Raw genomic sequence first — 24,191 nt, 5'->3', positions numbered from 1 at the left:
GCAAGCTGCACTTTTCCTGTCTCACACACACCCAACACCCAGCAAGGGCACAGCACAGGTGAGAAGGACAGCACCAGTCTCTCTTCGTCCAGTCTGTTCTCAACTCTCAGACCACTCCTACAGCTACTTGTCTCTCCTCCACAGGTTCTGTGGCTTTGTATAACCAAGGCAGACCTAGAGAAAGCAGGGAGGAAAAAAGATGCTGTTGGGGCACCCCAGCAACCACTGAATGTGATATTTGGCTTTACTACTCAAAGCAGATTGGTTTTGCTGCTTTGCACATATAAAATGGTGCAACACACCTCTTGCTTCCATGCAACATGTGCTATATGAATCATGAGTAGGATAAATGCTGCTTCAAGCAGCCAGCCTGGAGAACCAACATGTCCTGCCTGCCTGGTGAAGGTGGTTTTGAAATGAAGGTAGAGTGGAGATGGTAACTGGCTTACTAAAATGCCAAACAAGAATAGCCTTACTGCATGTTGCAGATCATTTACCACATCAACACCTAGCCTGTCATTCTCACCTTTCAGAGGATAATTCCTTTGTTTGCACAACAGGCATATTTAGAGGCTAGAAACTTGTGCCAGCCATTTACCAACAGCCCACAGCTTCCAAAAGTACCAAGGCTGTAGTCCCCGTGGAGCAGTTGAAAGTGCTTAGGTGAATACCTCTGGTTTTCTACAGATGGGGGACAAATCATTCAGTTAAGACTGCAGCAGCAAAGATCTACTTAATCAGCAGACTTCTAGGGAGCACAGGGCATAAGACGTAGCAGTTCATGTCTACAGTGCCATTCTGCATGGAAGCCATAAAGTCAGTTGATGCTCCCCAAACCCCTTCCCAGGGATTTCTTCCTAAGGTTTGAGTCAAGCAAGACATTTCCATATGTGAAGAGTCCCGCTAGCTTCTTTCGAAATGACATATGTGCTTCTATTACCTAATTCTCTATCAGTAGTTCAAGATCAGACTTGGCCTGTGAAGAGTGGAGGTAGTGAACCCATACATTTGTTTTGAGATGGGCCCAAAAAAAACCCTTGTTCCAGACAGTCCTGAACTGCAGGATTTGAGTCTAGGAACTGTATTTTTCAATTTTGCATTTCTTTTCACTGCTCACTGTTTGGATTACTAAAAGATCTAGTGCTGTGCCTTAATAACCATATTCCAGAACATCCAGTGTCAACTTCAACATCCACCTACAGTCGTCCCATTTGAAACGCAACCAAGCCCAGGCAAGCACTTCCATTTTAGGCATACAAGTACCCACAAAAGAGTGTATGTTTCCAAGCCATGTGCTTTGGTGGGGAGAAGAATGATGACCGGGGTGTGAGGGAGGGTACATGGTTTCCTATTTTCTTCTTTCACACATTCGACATTCAGGGAACTGCATGGCACCTTACAATGCCTTATGGAAGGAATGCTGGTCATTTAGATCACTTTATTACATTATTACTACATTAAAAAACATTATTCATGCCCTCAAGCTGCATTCACTGAGCTGTGTCTTCCTTCTGAATGATTCATCTATTATAGTATTATTGCTAAAATGGATGTTCAGCATTTACAGATGTGAAATGCCTCTATTTGTTTAAATTATACCACCAAAATCTTTCCCACACACTTTCCCACCTCTCCCTCCAGATCACAGGATAAAGGAAGAATTTGCTTACTGGAGAAAAAGCAGTTACTGAGCTGCAAAATTCATTCTCTCTCTCTCATACACATGCACAAAATCACAAGAGAGCAATTTTTGTTTATGGGTAAGAGGAAAAAAACATCCCTTGGTGCATACCTGTTGGTGTTATACTCTAAACCCCCAACTTCCTTGCTTGCCTGCAAAAGATCAAGAATTCCTGCTGAACTTCCACTCTCTTTCTTTACTTTGGAATTACGCCCTGGCTTTGCCTCTGTGTCAATGTGAAGCAAATCTTCATCTGACGAGTCATCGCTCTGCAAAAACAAGGAAAAGGCTCAAAAAAGCGGAAACTCACTGAATTAGTCAACAAGAACAGCACAATAACTTCTGCAGCCTGCTGCTCCTCCAAAGACACAGGGCTAGCATTCGTAATTTGCTTTCATTAAAGGCAAAAAAACCCCCAAACAAAACCAGGTACACAGTAGAAATCAGTCTCCTTGCAGCCTGTAGGCATGGTAGGTTTTTCTTTGCCCTTCCAACCCTGGAGAACCAGCTCTGAGATCTGATACTGTGCATGGGATCAAACCACTGTAACTGTGGCGTTTCCAGGTGCCTGTGTTCCCTTCTCAGCCCGTGTTCCTGTTCTTGAGACCATGACCCATGTAGCAAAAGAAGTGAATGTGTGGCCATATCTCTGTCAGCCCAGATATGCATCAGGGCACAGGTCTGTATCTTGCAAGACTATTAACATAGCCAATTCAGACACAGGGACAGACACACTTCTGGCATCCTTACTGCAAGAGAACAGGAAGATCTGGCAGAGAAATGGGATAGACACATATAAACAGTGGCATCTGAGGCCACTGAAGGAAGCTACCTGCATCTAACTCTTTCTGGGGCTGGTATCTCCATGCACTGTAGTCGAGAGTGTAATAGAACAACTTTTCTCCCCCATTCCTGCCCTGCTTTCAGGCCCCTAAAGTCCCAGCCCTTATTGCTTAAGACTGCCAATCACTGTTCTCTCCAGGAACTGGCCTCACTCCTTACGCTTCTGCACAGTGAGATACCAGCATGTTTTTCCCTGTTCTCTGTGCACCGGTCTCCAGATGTCAACTACTGACTCGGGCAAGGAGGTCTGCGCTTGCTCTTGAATATCCCTGAGCCAAACCAGGATGAAAAGGATTCCTTAGCTCTTAGGGCCAAACATTTCAGTCACCTACAGATCTGTGTTAACAAGCTATTTTGCTTTTTCTGACTTATTCAGATATTATAATATGAATTTGTATTAACCACAGTTGGGCAAAACATTTAATTTTAATGTCATTTAATTTCCAGCATTGAGCTTCAATGCTAACACAGAGCAAACTTAACACCTGTGCTGTTCAGCTTCCTGAAAGTAAGCTACCAACAGGCACGTTGACACTGCCTCAAGTTAGGGACATGCTAAAGTATCATGCTGAGTCAAGCCCATTCTAGATGTAAGCCCGTAAGGGCAGAGGCAGACTCTGCTAAGTGATAGCAAACAAAACCTTTAATTGTTACATAATAGGTGTTAAGGGCTTCCAGTAACGTGAAACGCCAAATGACATGAGTTCAATTGTAGTAGCATTACTCTGAGTTTCATCTGTCAAACATGAACATGGAAATTTAATGACCAGTGTTCAACACACATGGAGACAGGAGGGCAGACACAGGTTGGGAGCACAGCTTGGACAGACCCCTGTGCCTGTCAGCAATGTAACATCAAGCCAGGTATGACAGAAAACTCCTTCTGACCCTTCCCATTCCTTCTTATGGCTTGCTCCTGTTCTTGTGTTGTGATACAACTGTCACGGTCCCCACACGCTTCCCATCAGGCCTGCTCATGTACAAGCAGTTCAAGCCACAGTACCAAATTATGCTTAGTCCTGGCAATGTCTGAATGCTACCTATTCTGGGCAGACCGTAACTGCAGAATGAAGGAGAGGATGTGACAACAGCCTGTGAGAAGGCTTTGCTGCTGCCATTACAGTACTCCCCCATGTTAGAGACATACAATGGGTGCTTGTTTGTGATAGGTACAATAATAACCATACCTTGTATGATACTGACTCCACCTTTGGCTTCTTAACAGGAGTGTGCTGCAGAGTGTCTTTTTTATCGGATAAAACTAAATAAAAAAAAAAGAAAGAAAAGAAAAACAAAGTCATGGTTCTTTTCCCTTCAAAAAACAGCACTCGTAATCCACTTATATTTGACTGACAGTTAAGATATGGCTTGCTTTATTACAAATCACATAGATTTTAAAGACTAGTTTTGGACAATCAACAGCTAATACATTGTTGTGCAGTTACAGACAAAATAAGAAATATTCTTACAGGGCAGTTCTCTTTTTGTAGTGTTTTTCTTCCTTCTGATTGGAAACTCATCAATTTTTAGTTCTCCATCATCTGACACATATTCATATTCATCTCGTACAGGTTTTGCTTTGTCTTCTTTAAAATTCTGCAGTGATCCAAACACACTAGTATTCAGCTGGGTTTTGACTCCCTTTGAACTGAAAAAAAAAATTACAAATCAGTAACAACACTTGGAGTGGAAAGCATTTTGTGAATTGACAGAGAGGAAGACAATGAGTATCTTTATGCAGAAATCTCAGTCAACTTGAATACTTTCAGAGGTGCCACAGCAATTCAAATAATTTTACAAACACATTTCTGAACCTACAATTTGTATCTCAAAATATGATGCTGACTAGAGTAGCCTTGGCTGGCTTCAAATAAGCATTGTATTATTTAAAGCTGTCTCAAAGTGTATCATGATATGCATAATGCACACACAGCATGGAATTTTGGTATGCAGAGTTCATTTAACAGTTTGTTAAAAATGTACCCTGAATAGCATCTGCCCAAAATCCACCTAAAATAACTCAATTATTAAGAACGTGAAGTGTCAAAACATGAGGCACTGCCTGAATACTGAAGACACTATTCTCAAGCAAACTACCAGCCTCAAAGATAGGTCTTTGCTGTTATGGCAAATTAAGCTGGGTTCTAGGTAAAATCAAGTTCTAGAGCAAAGAACTTTTTGCATAAGTGTATATTCTACATTGACCAGAAAGGCAGATTTTCACCTTCTTGTATAAAAAAACATAAATAATGACTTTAATCTGCTTTTTTAGTTGATATGTATTGTCATATTTTTTACTTACCCAAGCAACTTCTTATTAGAGAAGGAGAATGTAAATTTGTTGTCCTTATTTCCTGATAAAGGTGTCTTTTCTGATTTGTGTTCCTCTTCCATTTTTAGAAGTGAATCAGGTTTACTGTTCTGAAAGGCCAAAGACCCAAAACAATAAAATCAGTTAAATGAGTTGTTGATATTTCAGATTCCTAGGTAACCTCAGAGAATCCATCGATCCATATGCAGAGAAAAATATGGTCCCTCAAATGTGGTAAGTAATAGAGGGTTATACTCTTCCATAGACTAACATGGGTTTTAGTCAGGGACTTGTCCCCATTCAAGAAGCACTTCAGCACCAGTTTAAGCAGTGCCCGCCACAAATACGATGCCAAATTTAAATATTGCTCTCTTAAATTAGTATGTACTGAGGTAAAATACTAAACACGCATTTTGTGAATCAGAGCACAGGCTAAGCACACTGCTCATCAGCATCATGCCTGTGTGGCTAAGGACAGAATCTTGCACAGTGCCTGTAACCTCGCAAACACAACTGCATTTTATTCCTAGGCTCCACTTACTTCCTTCACACCTTCAGAAGAGCTTGAATTATGAATTTAATAATTTAATATCAAAGTCATCCAGTGCAACGGAAGCCTTTGATTATTTTTTAAGCATCACCTTAATACTTTCCTAAGCTGTACTGTCTGTGGAATTAATTGGTACATATCGATCTAATCACATTAACCATGACTTTCTGTAACACAAAAAATTTAGATGTCTCTAATGTTAATGATTCATGATTCTTAGTAGTTTCCCTGCAGCAAAAAGCAGGTACTTTGGTTTTGTTTTGGGGAATTTGTTCACCTTTGTCATTAGATGTTCACAACGCAGGCAAAATGCAGACAGCTATTTCTGTGAGAAAGCCTTGTTTTAAATGGTACCTGGAGAAAAAATGTATTATTCTATGAATGAATTTTACTCACCCTACATTAGCCCTCCAGGAAGGCAAGCTTTTAATTCATGTGGCATAATTCAGATTTCATTAACTCTACTTTTATGCCATCATTAGTTATTGATTTCTCTGGAACTACTCCAGACTTACAGTACAACTATGTTAAAGTAAGAATTACAAAAGAGATCAGCACTGAAAAATCTCGCTATTAACGGTGTTCCCACTTGCTTCACTAAGGATGAAGATGGGACTATTCAGCATGTACCTTTGAAGAATCTGCCCCCCCTCCTTTATCAGTGATTACTTGATCATTTTCTGCTCAAAATTTTTTCTTTGGGAACTGAAAATTGGTGCCTCGTACTCTCTGCTTAGGTAGACTTATGAACATTTCTCCACCCTTGATTTATCACTATGTGGCAGAATCAGCAGCAGAATTTAACAGGAGACATTACCTTATATTTCCATTTGGCTTCTGTTTTGCTTTTATTTTGCTCTCGAACTTCAAACTTCTCCACCTCATTCTGCTTACTAGCAGTTTCCTTATTGGGAACACTTAAAACATTCTTTGCAGCCTGGGGAAAAAGTCAGCATGTACTCTTAATGAGGATGGAGTGCTGGCATGTTACAGAAACACATTTTTTATCTGGAATATAACATGATATGTTTTTGAAAACTCCTCTTCTGATTCATTCTTTCTGAATCCAAATATGAGATTCAATCAAATATTGCTGCTTCAGAGAATGCAGAAGACTAGCTGCATTTCTCCTTGATATACCAACATGCAAGAGTACTCTAAAAACATACTAATCTCCCTGTCTATTGCTCCACGGACAGGTTTCACAAACTGCATACAAACTACTAGGAAATTCAGAAGCATTTTAGAAAAGACTTACGGAAACTTCTTAACAAACAGCGTACAATACATTACTCTGTCAGTGCCTCAATGAAATCCTGGCCCCTACTGAAGTCAGCAGCAAAATTCACATCTAATTAAAGGACATCAAAATGAAACTTGTCCTACATGGGCAAAAATGGAAGCAAACTATTGTTTTATCTTCAATCACTCATTCTAGAGCAAAATCTCATGTAAATAAGATGCTTTAGAAACGAGTTCCTTCATCTTTGATAACTGATTACGGAAATGCACACGAGTGCTAGTAACACTTGAAGTAAGAATATAATAGTTCTAGGGGCAAAAAAAAAAGCCATTAAAAAATGTCTTTTAATTTTCATCTCACCTCTGTTTGGGCAGGCAACTGGCAGCAGTTTGCCAGACTCAGCCTGAATCAATAGGTTTCTTGGAGGCTTCATATTAAATGAATAACCAAGCAAACAGTCAAATCAAATTGAACACTCAGGTAAAAAAAGGGTGATAAGCTAGCAGTTAAAAAAATTTCGCTTACTTCAGTGGAGATAGGGTTTCACACTGTGTTGCTTACATTATTTTTTTCATGAGACCTAAGGGTCATTTTATCCCTATTATGCTGAGAGAACAGGAAGAGGTTAAAATATGACCCACCTTCCCCTTCTTTGGCGTCTCAATCTTTGTCAAAGCCTCCTTTGTGTGTGCCTCCAGCAAGTCGAGATTCGGGATGGCTGGCGGTGGACTTTCTTTTGCCTTCTTTCCTTTCTTTTTTCCTTCTCCCTTAACTTTTGGTGTTTTGGGAGGCTTAGGGGGTTTGGGTGGCTTGGGAGGTTTGGGGGGTTTGGATGGCTTGAGTTGTTTGGGGGTTTTCACAGTTTTGGGAGTCTTTTTTTTAGGGAGCTTTTCTACAGGTGGGGGCGGAGGCGTCACTTGGACGGGTGATGGTGCCTCCTCCTTCTCCACAGGACAGATCTCCTCGGCATTTGTGTTGGCACTCGTGTCTGCTTTGCTGGCTTTTGAAGCATTCTGTAGTTTAGCACAAAATGGGAAGGCATTCAAACCCACCTGTCTCACGTTAGATATTCACCTGCACCCTCCCTTCCTTGGGGAAACAAACCCCAAAGATCCCCCCTTCAATAAAGGGGTAACTGCATTCACCGATCAGGCTGGCCAGGAAACGAAGACCACACCACATGCCACAGTAACGCTCTGCTCACCACTAACTCCCGCCCCCACATTGCTCCAGCACAAGTTTGGCCTGGAGAAACTCCAGTGGCTTTGTAAGGAATGTAACTCTCACCAGGTTTTATCATCAGGTAAGACTGTTAAATGGACTGCCCATACAAACAAATGTATAAAATGAATGGTCTTTTGTTTAAAATGCTAATCAGCTTGAGCACAAACCATTTCCACTTAATTCAGATGTGATAAATGTAGCAGAATCATGTTTCATGCCCTCAGGAAAAATAAGCAGTAAATAGCTGCCCAATTAAAATTAACACTGTCTGACTAATTAAAAAGAAATTATTTTCTGCTTAACTTGTCGTTCTGACAATCAGAAAACTTATATACTACATCAAAGAGGATAAAAGGACAAGATAGATTTCAATTTTGAGGTCTTTGGATATAGTTAGAAAGGGGGTGGAATGTAACACAGTGTCGTCTTAAAACAACTGAACTAGCTATTGTCACCTTGCACTGTCACACATCCCCACTAAGTGGAATATGATACCAGACTAAATGGATGATACGTCCATGCAACCTCCTTTTTTTGTTTTTTTTGGGGGGTTGGGTTTTTTTTGGGGGGGGGGGGGGGGGTTATAATTAGTATTGCATCTGCTGTAGTAACTCTGCCTAGAAGCTGGCCAAGAACAAGGCCTCCTATCAGGACAATGCACAGAATAATAGTCCCAAGCTCAGACAAAGTCATAGACAAGAGCAATGAACATAAGGAAAAGGAGATACTACATAGGGAGCAAGATCATGGGGATGGCAACAGTGTCCTTTGAGTTCTACCATATTTTTGGGTAGGGAGTAGCTAAAGCGAAAGAGAAAAAAAAGGATGGGGGAGTGTGGCCAGTCCAGATAAGAGAAGGTGGAGGGGGAAGGATTTAGGGCAGGCAGACACAGCGTAAAGCTGAGGAGAAAGCAAACAGGAGCCCAGAACACGTGGCGAGCCAGTCACAGACAAGAGTCCTGAGCAGACCCCTACTGCGAAACCTCACATGAATTCTTTTAATGAAGAGAGGGGGAAAAAAAAGATTCATTTATTTCAATTCATCCATTTTATAGCCTAGATTATTAAAAGACCCACAGTATAGTTAATATTACGAAAAGAGCACAAACCTCACTTAATCTTATTTCTTTGGCAAGGTCCTTGATAAGTTGTGCTGGTTTGAAGTTTTCTGGTAGTTCATCTTCATGTTCTGCTAAAGCCTAAAACACAACAAAGCCAGACTGCTGTTTCTGTGCATGTTTTTTTGCAAAAATATAAAAAAACCTCATTAAGTGACACATCCATATTTTTCCTATGTACTGAATTCAATACTGACTGCATCAGTAGTCCAAATAAGGTAAAAATATTTTTCCCCCTTCTAGATATTATTGTAAATAGTTGTCCTGAGAGAACAACAGTGTCAATAGCCTTTTTCAGATATTATTGCATTTTCACAACTGTAACATCACTTTGCTCACCCCCCTATATAAGATTCTGTGAGAAATTCCTTTTCTACATCTACAAGGAGAGATTGTCTTAGGCTGGTGTCTTCAGTGAATATAATAGGCATATACCTTGTCAGCAGAGTGGTCTGGGAGCCCCCTGACAGGACTAACAATATTTGCATTCACATGTCATGTTACAATATTCAAAGTTCAACTTTACGCAAACGCCAACACAGTCTGACTTCCTTTGACTCACTACTTCTCATCTGCATGCAAGCGGAAAAAATAAGCAGAGTGACATGGAGAAGAGAGCTTCCACACCAGTCAGTCCTTCTACAGGAAATCAGGGAGCAATTCTGAATTCAGGCTCAAGCACTGTCTTTTTGCAGTAAGGAGCAGCCAAGTCCCTGACTACATTTAAATCTGGGACAGCCACCTAACTGACCTAACTGAGTATGCAACATTGTGTACTCAGCTGCTCATCTCTTCTTAAAATGTCTGAAAATGCTAAAGCTGCTAGTTCCCCTGTTCACATTTTATGATTGAATGGCCTCTCTCCCACAGCTAATTCCCCAAAACTTTAGGAGCAACACATGCAAGAATAACACTTCTGAAATGACTGCAGCAGGAAATTCAGGCTGCAAATCCCTTTAAGCCTTCCCTCCAACCAATATGTATTGGCTCAATTAACATGTTGATTTGCAGGAACTGGGCACCTTGTGCACACAAAAATGGACGCATTGTTCTAGGCCTCACTTGCATACACAACCTCTGCTTAATTGATTTGGCACATTGAAATGCTCTGTCAGGGAGAACATTCATTCAGCATCCTTTTGGCTGTGTGCAGAACTGACTTTTTTAAAACTCTAGTGGTACCTTTTTTTCTGCTGACTCCTCATGTGGCACTATGAAATCCCAGCTATCGCCCTCCTTCCATGTTCTCCCAATCCCTTCTCTTTAAGATTTTAGAATTAGCTGTTTTGCCATGGCAATATTATTTGTTCTAGCATTTGCTCTCTGTTCCAGTGACTGACAAACCTGACAAACACAAAGTATTAAAACAGGCTTCTTCTCCTACCTGTTTTTTAGTCCATGACCTGAAAGCACCATTGAGAATTTTTGCTCCTTGGAGTAAATGAGCAGGAGGTTGTTGCCCAGCTTTATGCAAACCTAAGTAGAGGAAAAAAACAATGCCATTCAAACACTGATAGCTAAAGTTGTTTTGAAAAAGTTTAACTGTACAAGTTAACCCTTTGAAAGTTGGTCACCACAAACAAATCCCTATTTATAACTTGATGATAATAAGGAGTATATTTACTGTGCCACAAATCCAACTCAGCCTTCCTACACTGTGCTCCTGTAAGTTATATCTACACTGGCAATCCTTCTGGTTCCTTTCTTGGTCCCATACTCAGGCTAGCTTCCATGTTCATACATCCTAGGCTGTGGGAATAAAAAGGCACCATCAGCGGTTCTTTTATTCTGATTGAAAAAGCAAGTACCAATAGTGGAAACAAAGGTTATATTGGGCAAAGCATTTCACTTCTGCATGAGTACAAGCTTGCCTAAACTTTTCCCCTCATTACAGTTTTTGTTGAGTTGGTCACAAGGTGCTCCCTTCCAGGCGACACTCAGAGGGACCCTTCACCTTGCTTATTAATTAGACACATTTTTCTTGTTATAAAAGGATCTGGTGGATATCTGTAGTCATGTTCTGTAGCAAGAGAAACAGAGGCGAAGAGCTAAGCAAGCCCAAATCTGTAAAGAACACACGCACATGGATGTTTGGATCAACTCTGAAGGAATCTGATTTGGAAGATTCTGAATTTCACAGAAACCTTTGCTTTAATTCTCAGTGCTACTGCTGGCCACATGTCTGATGTTCCCGTGGCCCTGTATATCTGTGACCTGTCCATGTACCTCAACCGGGATCAGCAGAATGGTGGGAGAAGGAAGTGCTACTCTATGTCTCAGGCTGAAAGAGCATGTAGTCCATTAGGTTGAAACAAGAAATTATGCCAGCCTTGACAGGCAACTAAAAACTAAAAAAATGTTACAACATTCTTTGCCTCTGAGGCAACTTACATACATTTTATAAAGTAGATGAAACTCTCCCTTAGGCATAGGTAAGAGGGACAGTTAAGGTCCTTCCTACAGCGACATGGCAGGATATTAAGGGGAGAGCTGCACCAGACCAGCATGTTCTGCTGGTAAGTAGTTTTCAAATACTAACAAGACTGATTTTGGCCACCTATCCATCTTCTATGTGGCACATCAGCCCCCAAGGCTAAGCAATTAAGGCAGGCAAAGAAATGCAGTTTTACCTTTGAAAGTCTCTAGTAGATGCTTTCCCATATACCAACATGCAGTTTCGAAGTTTGGAAACTGGGTCAGACTGACAATTTTCAATCGTCTTTCTACTTCATATGCCCTGTAATACAAAGCCACATGAACTTAAAGCACAGCAGGTCACGAGTGTGTCGCACAGTGACAAGCACTGCTCATAGATGCCCGAGGTTCATTCTGCAGTGTTTCATTTCTTTGTGCTGCTATCACGTATTCTGGCATCAGACCAAAACCAAAACAAAAATAACACTAGTAAGAAACTGTGCGATACAGATGTAAGTTTTATTGCATTATTTGTCCAGCATCAGTAAAGAACTACTTGTATTGTCTTACACTGGGCAAAGAGCCCAGCTGAGCAGGTGGGGGCTTATCCAGAAGGCAAACGGCATGTTCTAGGGTAAAACTCCTGACAGTTTTTAACACTTCTTCCTTCAGGACTTGGCCACATCAATCCAAGCACCTTACATATCCTTTCCATGTGCTATGCAATAGGTATAAAGACAGCTTAGAATAACTCAGCATGGGAGAACACGGTCAAAGGAGACAAACATGGGTACACTTTCCAAAATCGCCCAATAGAGTTACATCAACATTACTGCAAATGTAGGCTAATTAATAGGAGAGAGGATGGCCAATTTATTAAAAACTGAGCCTCTACCTAACTTCAGATTTTAAAGACAGATTACCTCATCTGCATTTCAACACTTAGACTATGTAGAAAATGTCCTGCAAAGGCCAGGCAGTCTACAGGTGTTAGAGTTGCATATATCCAACCTAAAAGAGAAAGAGAAGAGTCCTGAGGATAAAAACTGGAATGACAGTAGCAAAGACTTTATTCACAACATGATATTTATACTTCACTTAGCAACTTGCTTCCTAGGTACCAATGCAGCTCTTCAGCCCAAGTCCGCACTAGGACCACATACTTTTGAACAAAGTTGCATCTGGCCCCTTGTTTGTTTTGCACGATAAAGGTTCAGCCCAGGAAGGTGTTACACACCTTTGGCTCCCAGTCCCAGGACTGCCTTCAACAGTGGCAGACAGTGAAAGGAGACATACTGCTCACACTGACATTACCTTCTTGTTACTGTGAAAAGCAGCAACAGCTACATAACAGTAGCTGCTTTCACATCGCCATAAAAATCTGTGACAGCTCCTGACACTGACTTTATTGTAGTGTCAGGAACAGGTGTTTTCCAAACATGTATTTTCATACAAAAATGTACTCAAATTAGTGAATCTCTATAAATTGCTCAGTGTTTATTCCACCATCTGCTTCACATATGGTCATGAGAGAAATACCTACTTTCCACTTTTTACAGTCAAAGTAAAATTCAAGTGTGTAAACATTCTGTGCAAGAATATACTCACACCCAGAAAAACGGTGCACTGGATGCTGCCTCCAAAACACAGCACCTAGAAGCCTCAACTCAGATTATAGACTGAGTGGGCAGCGCATCGTTTAAAGGTACATAGAGGGAGAGAAAACCCCTGCCCCAAATCAATTACAGTTTCAACAGGTAACAGGGAGTGCTGGAAACAGCAATGCAAATGAGGAAATAATTGTTCATGGTGAGAAGAAGGTGAGGGACAGGGGCAGGAGTAGAACTGAGTTCACTTAAAACTCTGCACTATCTTCTGATCAACTCCCTATCCTTATGAAGATCCTCCCAGGAACTGAGAAATGCAAAATCTGCCATCCCTAACCTGCAATAAAAGCCCAAGTTTATCAAGTAGCCCATAAAAATCTGTGACACCCAGGTCTTCAGCCTCATGTGAAACCATAAATGCACACCCACACTCGTGAAGGCACCTATAGTTCCTTAGTGTCACGGAGAATCAATGACCGTGAAAAGGATTTTGTGGGGAGTCAGGGTCAGAAAGTAATTCAATGCAAATTCTCTGTTAGATGACAAAAAGCATGAATGTCATGGTTGGATATATAGAGAGAACTCATGAGTTACTGCAACCCAGACAGACCAAGAGTGGAACACTCTACCTACTAGTTGTATTTTTAAAAGGCTGCTAAAATATTGATAGGAAGCAATAAAAGTTCTGATTTTTTTTTTTTTTGCAAGCATATGAAATTATACTTCTACTGAGAATTAGACTTCATACTTTGTCAGAGAAAATCGTCAAATCACATCCCTCTAGCATTTTGGACATGCTATTTCAGCAGCAGCTCTAAAATGAGCAGGAAACCTCACCTGCAACAGCCTGCTCACCTGATGGAATGAAGAGTGTCTGTCCTTGTTTAACTGTGCATTTGTAACATTTATCTACTTGGTCTGCAAAAAACATCTCACTGTGGTTTGCTGCCGATTGCCAGCGTTCATAAAGAGAAATATTTGCAGAGGCTGGTTTGATGAGATAAAATATCTTTTCTCCCTGAATTAGAAAATATAAAATTAGGAACAAGCAGCCAAACCACACAACACTGCACTGGCACAGATACACACATACAGACAAATATTTATCTAAATATATACATAACATCATGTATTTTAACACTATTTAAATAAGATTTACTAGTCAGCTTTGTACAGAACAGCTAAAATAATTAAATCACTAGCTAACCACATGTGCTCAGATTTGTGGGACTGATGGTGCAAAAAGTTTACAGTGCCAGGTTCCATTAACCTGCAAAAGCAGGACGTAGTATCTTTCAGGTCTTAGGTGACATATGTGCAGAAGGCACTAAACAAATATTAAAATCCTAATACACTGAAAACACACAGACAGCTCCCACACTCCAAGTGGCTTCCTCGCTCAGCAGACCCTGGCACTGCTGAGAGCATACCTATTTACAGCAGTTAGGGCTCTGTGTATTACTTACGGATCCAACAGGACCATGGAGAAAAAAACCCAAGACCTGAATTTTTGAGAGAATTTTAGGATTGTCTTCGCATGTAAAATTTAGTTCATTACTAGATACACCGCAAAAACATGACCCCTCACCTTCAGCACATGGTACCATGCAGAAGCTCCTCCCGAATCTATGTGGAAATCTGTGTAGCTGTCCTTCACACAGATCAGGCAGTACTTGGTAACTTTTGGTTTAGCCAGAAGAGCATCATCAGGCCAATAGTTTTCCACCCAGGACAACTTCTTAACTATATCTGGAGGCTCTACAAAACTGGACATCCTTTACAGAGAGAATTGAAAACAAACATGCATCTTTTTAAAAAAGAGCACAAGGACCCTGACACAACAAAAAGCGGAGTGTGACTCTAATACTTGCGTGGCAATCTGAAGCAGCTCCTTATATGTCAGTGGAACTGCTCTTCATACAGAAAATTTGTGAAAACTGTTTACAGACAGAGTTTTAAGACTTTTTTAGTATGATGACTTAGAAACGATCTTTTGACTTCTTTCAGTAGCAGTATTTATGATCAAGTATACAGTGTTTGTATTTTTCCAGTCCCTGCCTCTTGCTATGCAGGCTCAGTTATCAATAGCGCTGTTATCACAGTCACTTTTCCAGCCCGCTTCAGAAGAGAAAGTGAAATGTGTACACTCTTACATAAATGGCCTGGTAAATCTTAAAAATTTGCAAGTTAAGCTCAATATTAAAATTCCTAACAACAATAACATTGATACTTAAGTACTAAATAAGCCTTGATCTGATGCTGAAAATCACAGTAATCTTTTTATTTAAACTAAGTTACATTAAAAACTCAGAAGAAGGAAAAAGTCTAATTTGGGTTCATAATGTGCATATATTTAAATTATAACATGTAATATTTATTTATTTATTTTCTACAAATGAATATATATTGAACATTTATTTATATTGTGTATATATATTTATATAATTTATATATTATGTTTATATTAAATATATAATATATACTATAAATCACAGCTAAGATTACATAGTGGCATGATAAACAGGTCTTAAAAGTGTTTCATCCCAGAATGTGCTAAATTTTATATTTAAGTAGTCCAAAATTTGGACTAATATTTGCAGGGGCTGGAGGTTCACTGTTGGATGCTCTAAAATATCACGTCAGTAAGAGTATCTGCACTTCAAACTAAAATTAAATGCTCCCACGTGTCATTTATGCTCACTGTCAAACACTGATAACAATAGCTCCATTTAAAATGGCAGGGAAAGATGGAGCAGTGCATTCAATTAAAGTGTCACCGTCTATGTTAAGAAATAAAATATTTGCTAGTTAATGTCTAAATTAGCAGCATATGAGTGACAGCTCCAGCAGTCCTTCAGAACAAAAGACCTCCTGTTATTCTGGGATAATGACAGAAAGCTAAAAAAATCTCAACTGAAGATACTGGTAATCTTTGAAGCCTGTAATTACTAGAGATGCTTTCTGCAGAAATGGGTGTGCACTACTAAACACTAACTACAGGGCTAAAGGTAATGGCTTTAAAAAAATGAGCTTGTAATTATTCATCAGCCTTCTTTTTTAAGGCTACTTTAAGTCTTCTTGCTAAAATGGAATGCTCCCCAAAACAACCATTCTTTATTTTTATGTTGACACTCATCATCTTCTGTGTAGCATTTGTATATAAAGGAATCTTTTCGTTCTCTGATGCTTTCGTTCTAGGAGTACTAGCTACCCAGAAGGACTACAAGAACTGTAAAAATGATCTGCACAGTTGCATGAAGTTCAATACACTATAGATGCATCTGCCTGCTTCTGGAAAAAAAGCACAGCTCAGGTGATGCATACAGCTATATAAAGCACAAAGCAAGAACTTTAACTTTTAGGCATCTACATCAGCTAATTATCCTATACATAAAACATAGAATATAAAACATGAGGAGAATAGTAGGCTTCCTGTCACTGAGGACTGGTGATATTCAGAGCCAGCACCATTACCTCTGGCTCAATGCATCACTAAAGCACCTCAGCCTCAAGTTCAGAGCTGATCTGTACCATCACATCCCCCAACTTTCCATCGAGAAGTCAGCATCACTCTACTTTTGAACGCTGTCATACAGATTACAGGTTAACTAACAAAAGCACTGAAACTAAAACTGTAACACATGGTATAAGATTACAAAACAATAATAATTTCAAACTTATTCTCATTCAAGGCCATCCAGTGACATTGTTACGCTATTGCTAAAGCCACACCTCATCTATTTACTCACTCTCCACTACTTTAAATGGAAGATTTCTGTACATACAGTGTTATCATACCTCTGTGGTCATCTCTGTCCTCCTTTCTTTGGTCTTATCGGTATTTATCAAGTTGCATCTAAGTACCTAAGATCATGCTAGGAACATACTACGTTATCATTCACTACCAGGATGAGGCAGAGAATTTGCTCCTGGAGCATCAAGTTATCTTCTAGTATATAGTTGCACTGAATTAACCATACCTATACTACTGAAGTTAAAATAAAACTGAAAGGTACCCTAATGTTCTGTTCTGATATGTGAATGCTGATGGCACATGAACACTGATGCTATGCAGGCATGAATTACCATGACAAATGCTGGCCCATTTAGTCCGCTATGTACTATTCTCCTCATACAGCAAATAGCACTTTCATTTCCATGCCTTGCCTGAACTGGCTGTATATGGATGATGCAGTGGAGAGTCAGAGCAACAAGAAGCCGCTATCCCAAGGTTAAACAGCACTTCCTAAAGAGGGAACCACCGGAGAAGGGAGAGGCTGTTCAAACTCCCCCAGCTGAACCCCACCACGTATCCCAGACCCTGTGCGGTGCAGCAGGCTGGACCCTCACCTCGTGTCCGAGAACTCCAGGTTGGTCACATTGAGGACCCTTTTCCTGTTTGTGCTGTAGTAGTAATCCACAAATTCCTTGAGCTTCATCTTGCAGTCTTTCTGCTTGGTGACATCAGTGACATCAACACTCCTCTCTGGTCCTACAAATTAATTCAATGAAAAAGAGAGATTGAAGGGCAGCCTGACTTGCCCCATTTGTATGCTTGGGGGTGAGTTCACATTTCGAGAAACGTCTCAAGCCTTTGATTTTCTGGTCGTCTTAGCCTTTGTATCTTCCCTGGTGTTTATGTATGTATATACATATACACATATGTATAAAAGATATGTATATACATAAAATGTATATGCATAAAATGGTGCTTTTTTATTCATGCCCCTGACATAATTATTTCTGTAGTTTTTATCTTTAAAGGATTAATGTTATTTTGAATCTATTAATTTCATTATGGATTTTATTTGCTTGGTGAAAATTATATGCAAATACCTGTATATCCACAGAGTAAGCCCTACCCACCACGCTGTAAAAGTCTTGTGATTGTAGACAAGAGTGTAATACTGGACAGGATATCTTGCCAAACTGATTTTCCAAAATTGTAAGTTCTCTTATGCTCTACTTTAAATTTTTGCTTACAAAATCTATAATCGAGAAGGAGTTTTGCAGGAAAATTCTGATTTTTTAACATGATATTTCAGGTGTGCCACAAAAAAAATTACTTTTTGTTATTTTACCCAAAATTACACCTATCAAAAATCCATCTCCTCTGTATTAGACTACAGAGAATAATCTCCTAGTACTTACACATTTCCTTTGACAGACCCTGTTGGATACAAATATCCAGTGTTAATACTGACGGTATTAGTCAATTAGTGGAATTTTATGCTCAGCAAACCAAAGGACACATGGAGAAAGTCAGAGCTTTATAAAGAGTGCCCATTTCTAAGCACACTCTCTTACCCCTTCTGCAAGAAAAGCATCTCTCCAGTCTTTCTTCCCTTCAGTTTTAATTGGCCGTATTTTTCCTCTCTCAACGTTTCATTCATAGCTTTTTTTTGCATTAGGAGGGGGGACAAAATCAATTTGTTTTTTCATGAAATGCCGGAACAGTAATGATGTATTTGGCAGTCTTGTTTGTGGTGTTTTGTCCTCTGCTACTTATTTTAGGTTGTTTCTAAAAGACATTCTAGGCCCAATGTAATAAACTACAAAACAGCGAGATAAATCCCTGCCTGGGAAATCCCATTCAAGTGAACCAACCCCATAGAGGTTAGACCAGCACATATTTGTGCTGTTCACTTTCAAATCTGGTGCCAGCTTCAGATTAAACAACCCATGTTCTTCCTTCCAGCTTTTCACTAACAGTTCTGTTGGTAGGGTGGATTATTTCAGCTAGAGGCTGAGAGAAAGCCTGCAGATGCATAAGGAGCACCCAGGTCATACAAGAAAATCTGCAAAATGCAGCAGATGGGCAAGGAAAATATGTTTCCTCTAGAAGCAATGGGATAGAGATAACAATAAAATCAGGGGTCTTGAATTATCCTTTATTCATCTATTGCAAAAGCAATAGATACAGTCAAGAACAGCAATGGCTGGTGATAGCACCCTCCAGGCCAATGGCCTGGTAAGGAGAGCGCAGGACGAGGGGGTAGTTAGCAGACTGTGTAAGGAGATAAAGGGACCATGAAACGCAGACAGATACATTGGAGCTGGAGTCGTGGCTCCAAACGGATGATGCCTTGCCAGAAGACTGGAAGGAGAGAGAATCAGACAGAAAGTGACACAGAGGAAGGACAGAGCAAGAGGGGACAAGCGACAAGATCACACATGCTAAAGGAAGAAGGATGCGGAGACAAGACAAGCGACTTCAGAGCACTTCCATGGCTCCTGGCCAAGGTATGTCTTCCAAGGTGGGATGACTTGATGACTTGTGAGAAGATGCAGTACAATACCCTGTTCAGGTTAGAGACAGAAGGATGCCGAATGAATCCAAATAACCAGCAGCAATGAAAATAGCTCTCACTGACACCAGCATTAAAAAATGGACTGCCTTTGTAGAGTGGGAGTCTCAGTCTAGTAATTCCTTCAATACAAAGCGAGATGGCAGTAATCAATTAAGACCTGGCCTGAAGAAACTATTTCTCGGTACTACTATGACTGTTTCTTTTAATGCAGTGCTATGGAGTACAGCGCGGTCTGGCTCAGGCTCACTGTCAAGTTGGTAGAGGAAACAAGAGAGAATTAATTGCTAATCACAAGCTACCACTATAAACAAATATTGAACTCAGCATAGCTCAAGACATAGACAATATTTTAAAATATATTTTACAATTTTTTATACAAATAATGTATATATTTTTAGAAAAAGCAGCTGAGCTCCAAACAGTACAATGCCACCTGCTTGCCAGACACCCACCAACGTAGTTTTCAACATCGCTGACGTAGAAGGTGGGTGCAGGTACAGACAAACCCAGACCATCCTTCTTTGGGACGAGGATGGGCTCTGCAAAGCCATTTTCTTCCAAATACTCTGTTGTTAGTTGGCTGCCTGGCACTTTCACGACTATATCTTCAGCACTGAAAAAGTAAACACAGATTCAATGGTGAAGTGCTTCCACGCAGAGTTTGGTATATTCTGCATTTCACTACTGAAAGGAAAAAGTTATGAATTAGCAATTATATGCAAATTAGGTGCATAAGACAAAAGCCAAAAAGCCATTTATTGCAAAGAACACAGGGCACACTAAAATCATCCGGAACCGATTCGCTTGAGCCTCATGCACCAACTACTGGAAACTCCTAAAATAACAGCTTACAGTGAAAGACCGTTTTCCTCAACTGTAGGGATCTGTCGAGTTACCGTTGATCAATGTTAAAGAAATTAGTGTGAAATGTTCCCCTCTAAAGAAGGCAAGACTAAAACCGTTACACAATCTCAAATAAATTGCCCAGGAAATACTTTGCGAATCATTTTTGAGTAGTCAAATAAATTGCTCGGGAAATATTCTGCAAATCATTTTCAAGTCCCTGGGAGGGCTTCAAAGGGACTAAGGAAAGGGCAGCTTCATCAGAGGACCAGCTATGTGCACCGACAACTCTCAAGGGAAACTCAAGTCCGATTTCTACATCTTTTGAAGAGTAAAACACTGAATTTGGAGTGAAAAGTGACAGTATATGAAGGACCATCTGTCCCAAAAGCGCCCTGCAACCGTGTGTTGTTTGTCACCTGGGCTCCAAAAACCATCCGGCAGGCCCAGGCCACGGCTGCTGGTGGGGGGGAACAGCAAAACTTTGAGTGTTCACCCCAAAAAGCCCAACCTCCCCGGGCAGGTAAGGCTAATACATGACTGCCCTCTCCTGCATCAGTTCTGAACTACAGCTCACATCTTCCTACGGCACCGAACACTGGCGGGAAAGGGGACGAGGCGGCGAGCCCCGCCATGGCAGCCAGCACGCTCGGGCCTCACTGCCTTCGCCGTCCCGTAGAGCCCAGCCTGTGGCAGAGCCCCCGACACCTTTACCTGTGGGGTCTCCCCCCGACACCCTTTGCTGTGGGGGGTCCCCCCGACACCCCACCACGCAGGGGGAACCCCTCAGCCTGGGCCCGCTCAGGCCGCCCTGCTGGGGTTTGAACCCCGGAGAACAAGATGGCTGGACGCAAAGAGGGATAAGCTGTAGAAAGCCAGCTGATTTCGGGGTCACCCCAGGCTCAGTGAATCGGCAACGGCTGATCAGGAGGCAGAATTCATTAATAATTAATTAAAAGGAGCATTCCTCATTTATGTCGGCACTGGTACCGTACGCCAGCAACGTGCAAAGAACAAAGCTGGAGATTTTAAGGAGCAAGAAGCAAACCACGATTTACCACTAAACCTCTGCACTTACTTTACAGTGCCCATATACATCTTGCGTACGTGTTCAAGTCTGATTTGCTTCTAAATGTGACACCGAAATTTACACGTAGTCGTAAAGAGAGATCAGTATCAGAGCATCTAGTAATGATCGTGCCAAAATGAAGAGTCTGGCACCTACACTGAAGAACGTGAACCTTCAATTTAATTGCTATTACTACTACTATTACTGCTCTAATGCTATTTTGATATTAAACATTCAGGAGCGGAACGACATGAATTATATTTTTTGCCTTTTTGCTCTCTTCACTGTTCCTTTTGATCCGAGCCTCACCAAAGGACTAACTGTGGGTTATAATTTACTGTCGTGTGCTGTGATTCAGCAATGATGTTTCTGTCTCTGAACGCAGACCCCCTTTTTCTGTTCATCACATTCTAACTGATGAGTGTTGGGGTTTGTTCTGTGAACATCTGCAGATTTCATTCATTTTCTTCAGAAGAGAAAATTTCTCAACAAGACGTTGCTTTACTAATGGTGCAAGTGTAGATGTCAGAGGCCTGAATCTTGCAGGCACTCCATTGGGCTACGGACCCTTCTTTCTCAGAAACTTTAACTTGGCAGCAGGATTTTATGTGCACATTTATGTGACAAACAAAAAAAAAATGGGGGTCCATTTTTTTTTACAATTTGGGAGTGACTTAGAGATACTGCATATGTGAGTGCAATCTCTGAGGTTACTGAAACCATTCTGCCTAGGCCTTAAACCTTTTTTAAGAAATTAGCTTTGCAACCTGTCAAATTGCTCTGTATACAAAAAAGAACCCCCAAAACCTAAGGCAAAACTCTAGCAGGTCCAAATAAAAATAGCCAAGCAACTAAAAATACTGGATCACGAGTTCAGTGAAACACATCTGCAGGCGCTGCAAACACTTGTCAGAGGTATTTTGAGCGTTTTCCTTAATCAGCCTAAGACCAGTATCTGAAATTAAACGTGAAATTAAATTCTCCATAAAAAGGAAGAAGTTTTGTGTTTACCAAGTACACTTTACCAGTGTCCAAGGATTCTTCTAAAATAATTAGTCATTAATAATTAAGGATTTATTTGGCTAAGGCCTACATTAAAGAACCAGAAGAAAATCATCACTCTTACAAATGGCTGTGAAGCAGCCTAATAAAGTGTGGAATATGCCACCTAACAATTAGCACTATTCATTACCCCAAATAAGAGAGCCTTTGTCACTGTAGCAACTGAGGATGTCATTGTTCTTCTTTTCAAGATGGAGACAGACTTCAGCAAAACCATTAGTATTTTTGAGAACTGGATAGTTCTATGCAATAAATTGGTTTGTTTCTTATGCAAGCGAATGTTGCAGGGGGCAAACACGTTCTTGTTCTTGTCTTTACAAATACTAGCTGCTACGGAAATCCACAGGAACTGGGGTCAATCAAGAGTAGATTTGGATATGGCTGCACAAATATAAAAAAGGGAAGAGCCTGGGACAACTGCAATAAAACAATGCTCATTTAAACTTCATTGTTCTGTACTATGTAATGCTTTCAGCAAGGATCATCATCAGCTTCATATGAAACTGGTTATACATGCTTTACCTCAACAGCCCTGTCCACGCGTGCAGCTGAACAACCTACCTTGGAAAAGTACGACTTCGAAGTTCTTTTATAAAGACTTGGCTGCCGTTCTGTACAGGTTTGACCTCTGTCGTCTGTCCGGTATCGTGTTTATGCCAATTTCTTTTCTTTTTCACTGAAAAAGAATGAATTGGATAGTACCGTATGTTAAGCAGAAGATAATTATTAAGACATTTGAAGGAAGGACAAATCTTCATTTCATTTCTTACGTGAGCAGAAAAGAGGGAACCCCCACTATGCTGCACTGCAAATTTTAATATTGCTCTCAGTTCACCACTAGACAACTATACTGTAGCCTGAAGATCTATTACATACTGAACAGTGTTCGTTTTGTAACATAAGGGCAACCAGACGGATAATTACTGAGCTGCACAGCTACCACAGGCTTTATGCAAACACAGGCTCTGGACATTTTGTACTTGCCAGACTACACACTTACTCCTTATCATAAAGCTCTTAAAAAGCCACTTTTCTGCCTTCTCAATATGCAGTATAGATCTTTATGAACATATTCGTCATGAATTACCTTAGTCTAAAGGTCTGTCCAGCAGTGGCAGATTTCACATCAATTTTGATGGGCTTTGAATTATGCCCTGCACACAGCGTGCACATAAAAGGAAAAAACAAAAGAAAAAAAGAAGATGCAAGGGCACCACAAATGCAATTTTTAGAACTCCTCTTATTCCTAGGTTTTGAAAGGCAAGCCAGGCTTAGGCCTTAAGGTGATGACAGCAGACTGAAGGCCCCTCAACTGTGCTCCCAGTGGGTGACAGACATACAGGCAAGTTCATCATGGAAAAAGGGTCAGCTGGAATAAGCACAAATAAGTAAGTCAAATGTCAATGTAGTTCTGCCTTGCCTCTTTGACAGCCAGATAACGCAGAGCAAGAAAAACTGGTCCAGCTTTTTCTCTTAGTCAGCACTATCTCTCTCAGCTGTTCCTATTTCCACAGTCTGTCTGGATATGCTCATTTTGGTAGTAAATTGTTTTTTGTCCCAAGTGTGTATTTGTATCATTTCAAGCCTCTGTTAGTAGAATTTTCATATGTCACAACTTTTATTTTTCACCCTTGTTTTACATCATGAAACTCAGTATTTTACCACAAAATCAAGATCTCTTATGCTTTTCTTGCTGTTCAAAACAGCTAGGGAAGGAACCAGACTCCTTAGTAACCATGCAGGGATGGCACTCTTTCCTCACTCTTTACACATGTACATACACACATACACACAGATCCACGTACTTTTTCATTAAGAAAGGAATCTGGAGGCTGTAGCTACAAGACATGAGGTTCAGAAAAAGCTAACTTTGTTTTCCTGACCGCAACCCTGGAATAACTCAAGTAAAGACAT

The 24,191-nt window shown here is 40.5% G+C and overlaps 1 protein-coding gene across 3 annotated transcripts in view; it reads right to left on the bottom strand.

Annotated features, from left to right (window-relative positions):
• PHF2 (PHD finger protein 2) overlaps positions 1 to 24,191 on the bottom strand; it is an 86,405-nt gene that overhangs the window by 14,015 nt on the left and 48,199 nt on the right. For all 3 annotated transcript variants that reach the window (XM_030043475.2, XM_030043474.1, XM_030043473.2), the window contains exons 3-17: positions 22,839 to 22,953; positions 19,756 to 19,916; positions 17,343 to 17,484; positions 14,581 to 14,767; positions 13,848 to 14,010; positions 12,309 to 12,396; positions 11,601 to 11,707; positions 10,355 to 10,446; positions 8,962 to 9,051; positions 7,270 to 7,641; positions 6,203 to 6,322; positions 4,827 to 4,945; positions 3,994 to 4,172; positions 3,712 to 3,785; positions 1,793 to 1,950 (exon numbers count right to left, since the gene is read on the bottom strand). In XM_030043475.2, coding sequence (XP_029899335.1) covers positions 1,793 to 1,950; positions 3,712 to 3,785; positions 3,994 to 4,172; positions 4,827 to 4,945; positions 6,203 to 6,322; positions 7,270 to 7,641; positions 8,962 to 9,051; positions 10,355 to 10,446; positions 11,601 to 11,707; positions 12,309 to 12,396; positions 13,848 to 14,010; positions 14,581 to 14,767; positions 17,343 to 17,484; positions 19,756 to 19,916; positions 22,839 to 22,953 — 2,167 coding nt within the window. The remainder of the gene's footprint in view (positions 1 to 1,792; positions 1,951 to 3,711; positions 3,786 to 3,993; positions 4,173 to 4,826; positions 4,946 to 6,202; positions 6,323 to 7,269; positions 7,642 to 8,961; positions 9,052 to 10,354; positions 10,447 to 11,600; positions 11,708 to 12,308; positions 12,397 to 13,847; positions 14,011 to 14,580; positions 14,768 to 17,342; positions 17,485 to 19,755; positions 19,917 to 22,838; positions 22,954 to 24,191) is intronic.

Source organism: Aquila chrysaetos, chromosome 20 (assembly GCF_900496995.4).
Source record: "Aquila chrysaetos chrysaetos chromosome 20, bAquChr1.4, whole genome shotgun sequence".
Classification (NCBI taxonomy): Eukaryota; Metazoa; Chordata; class Aves; order Accipitriformes; family Accipitridae; genus Aquila; species Aquila chrysaetos.
This window is presented reverse-complemented; position numbering and strand designations above follow the sequence as displayed.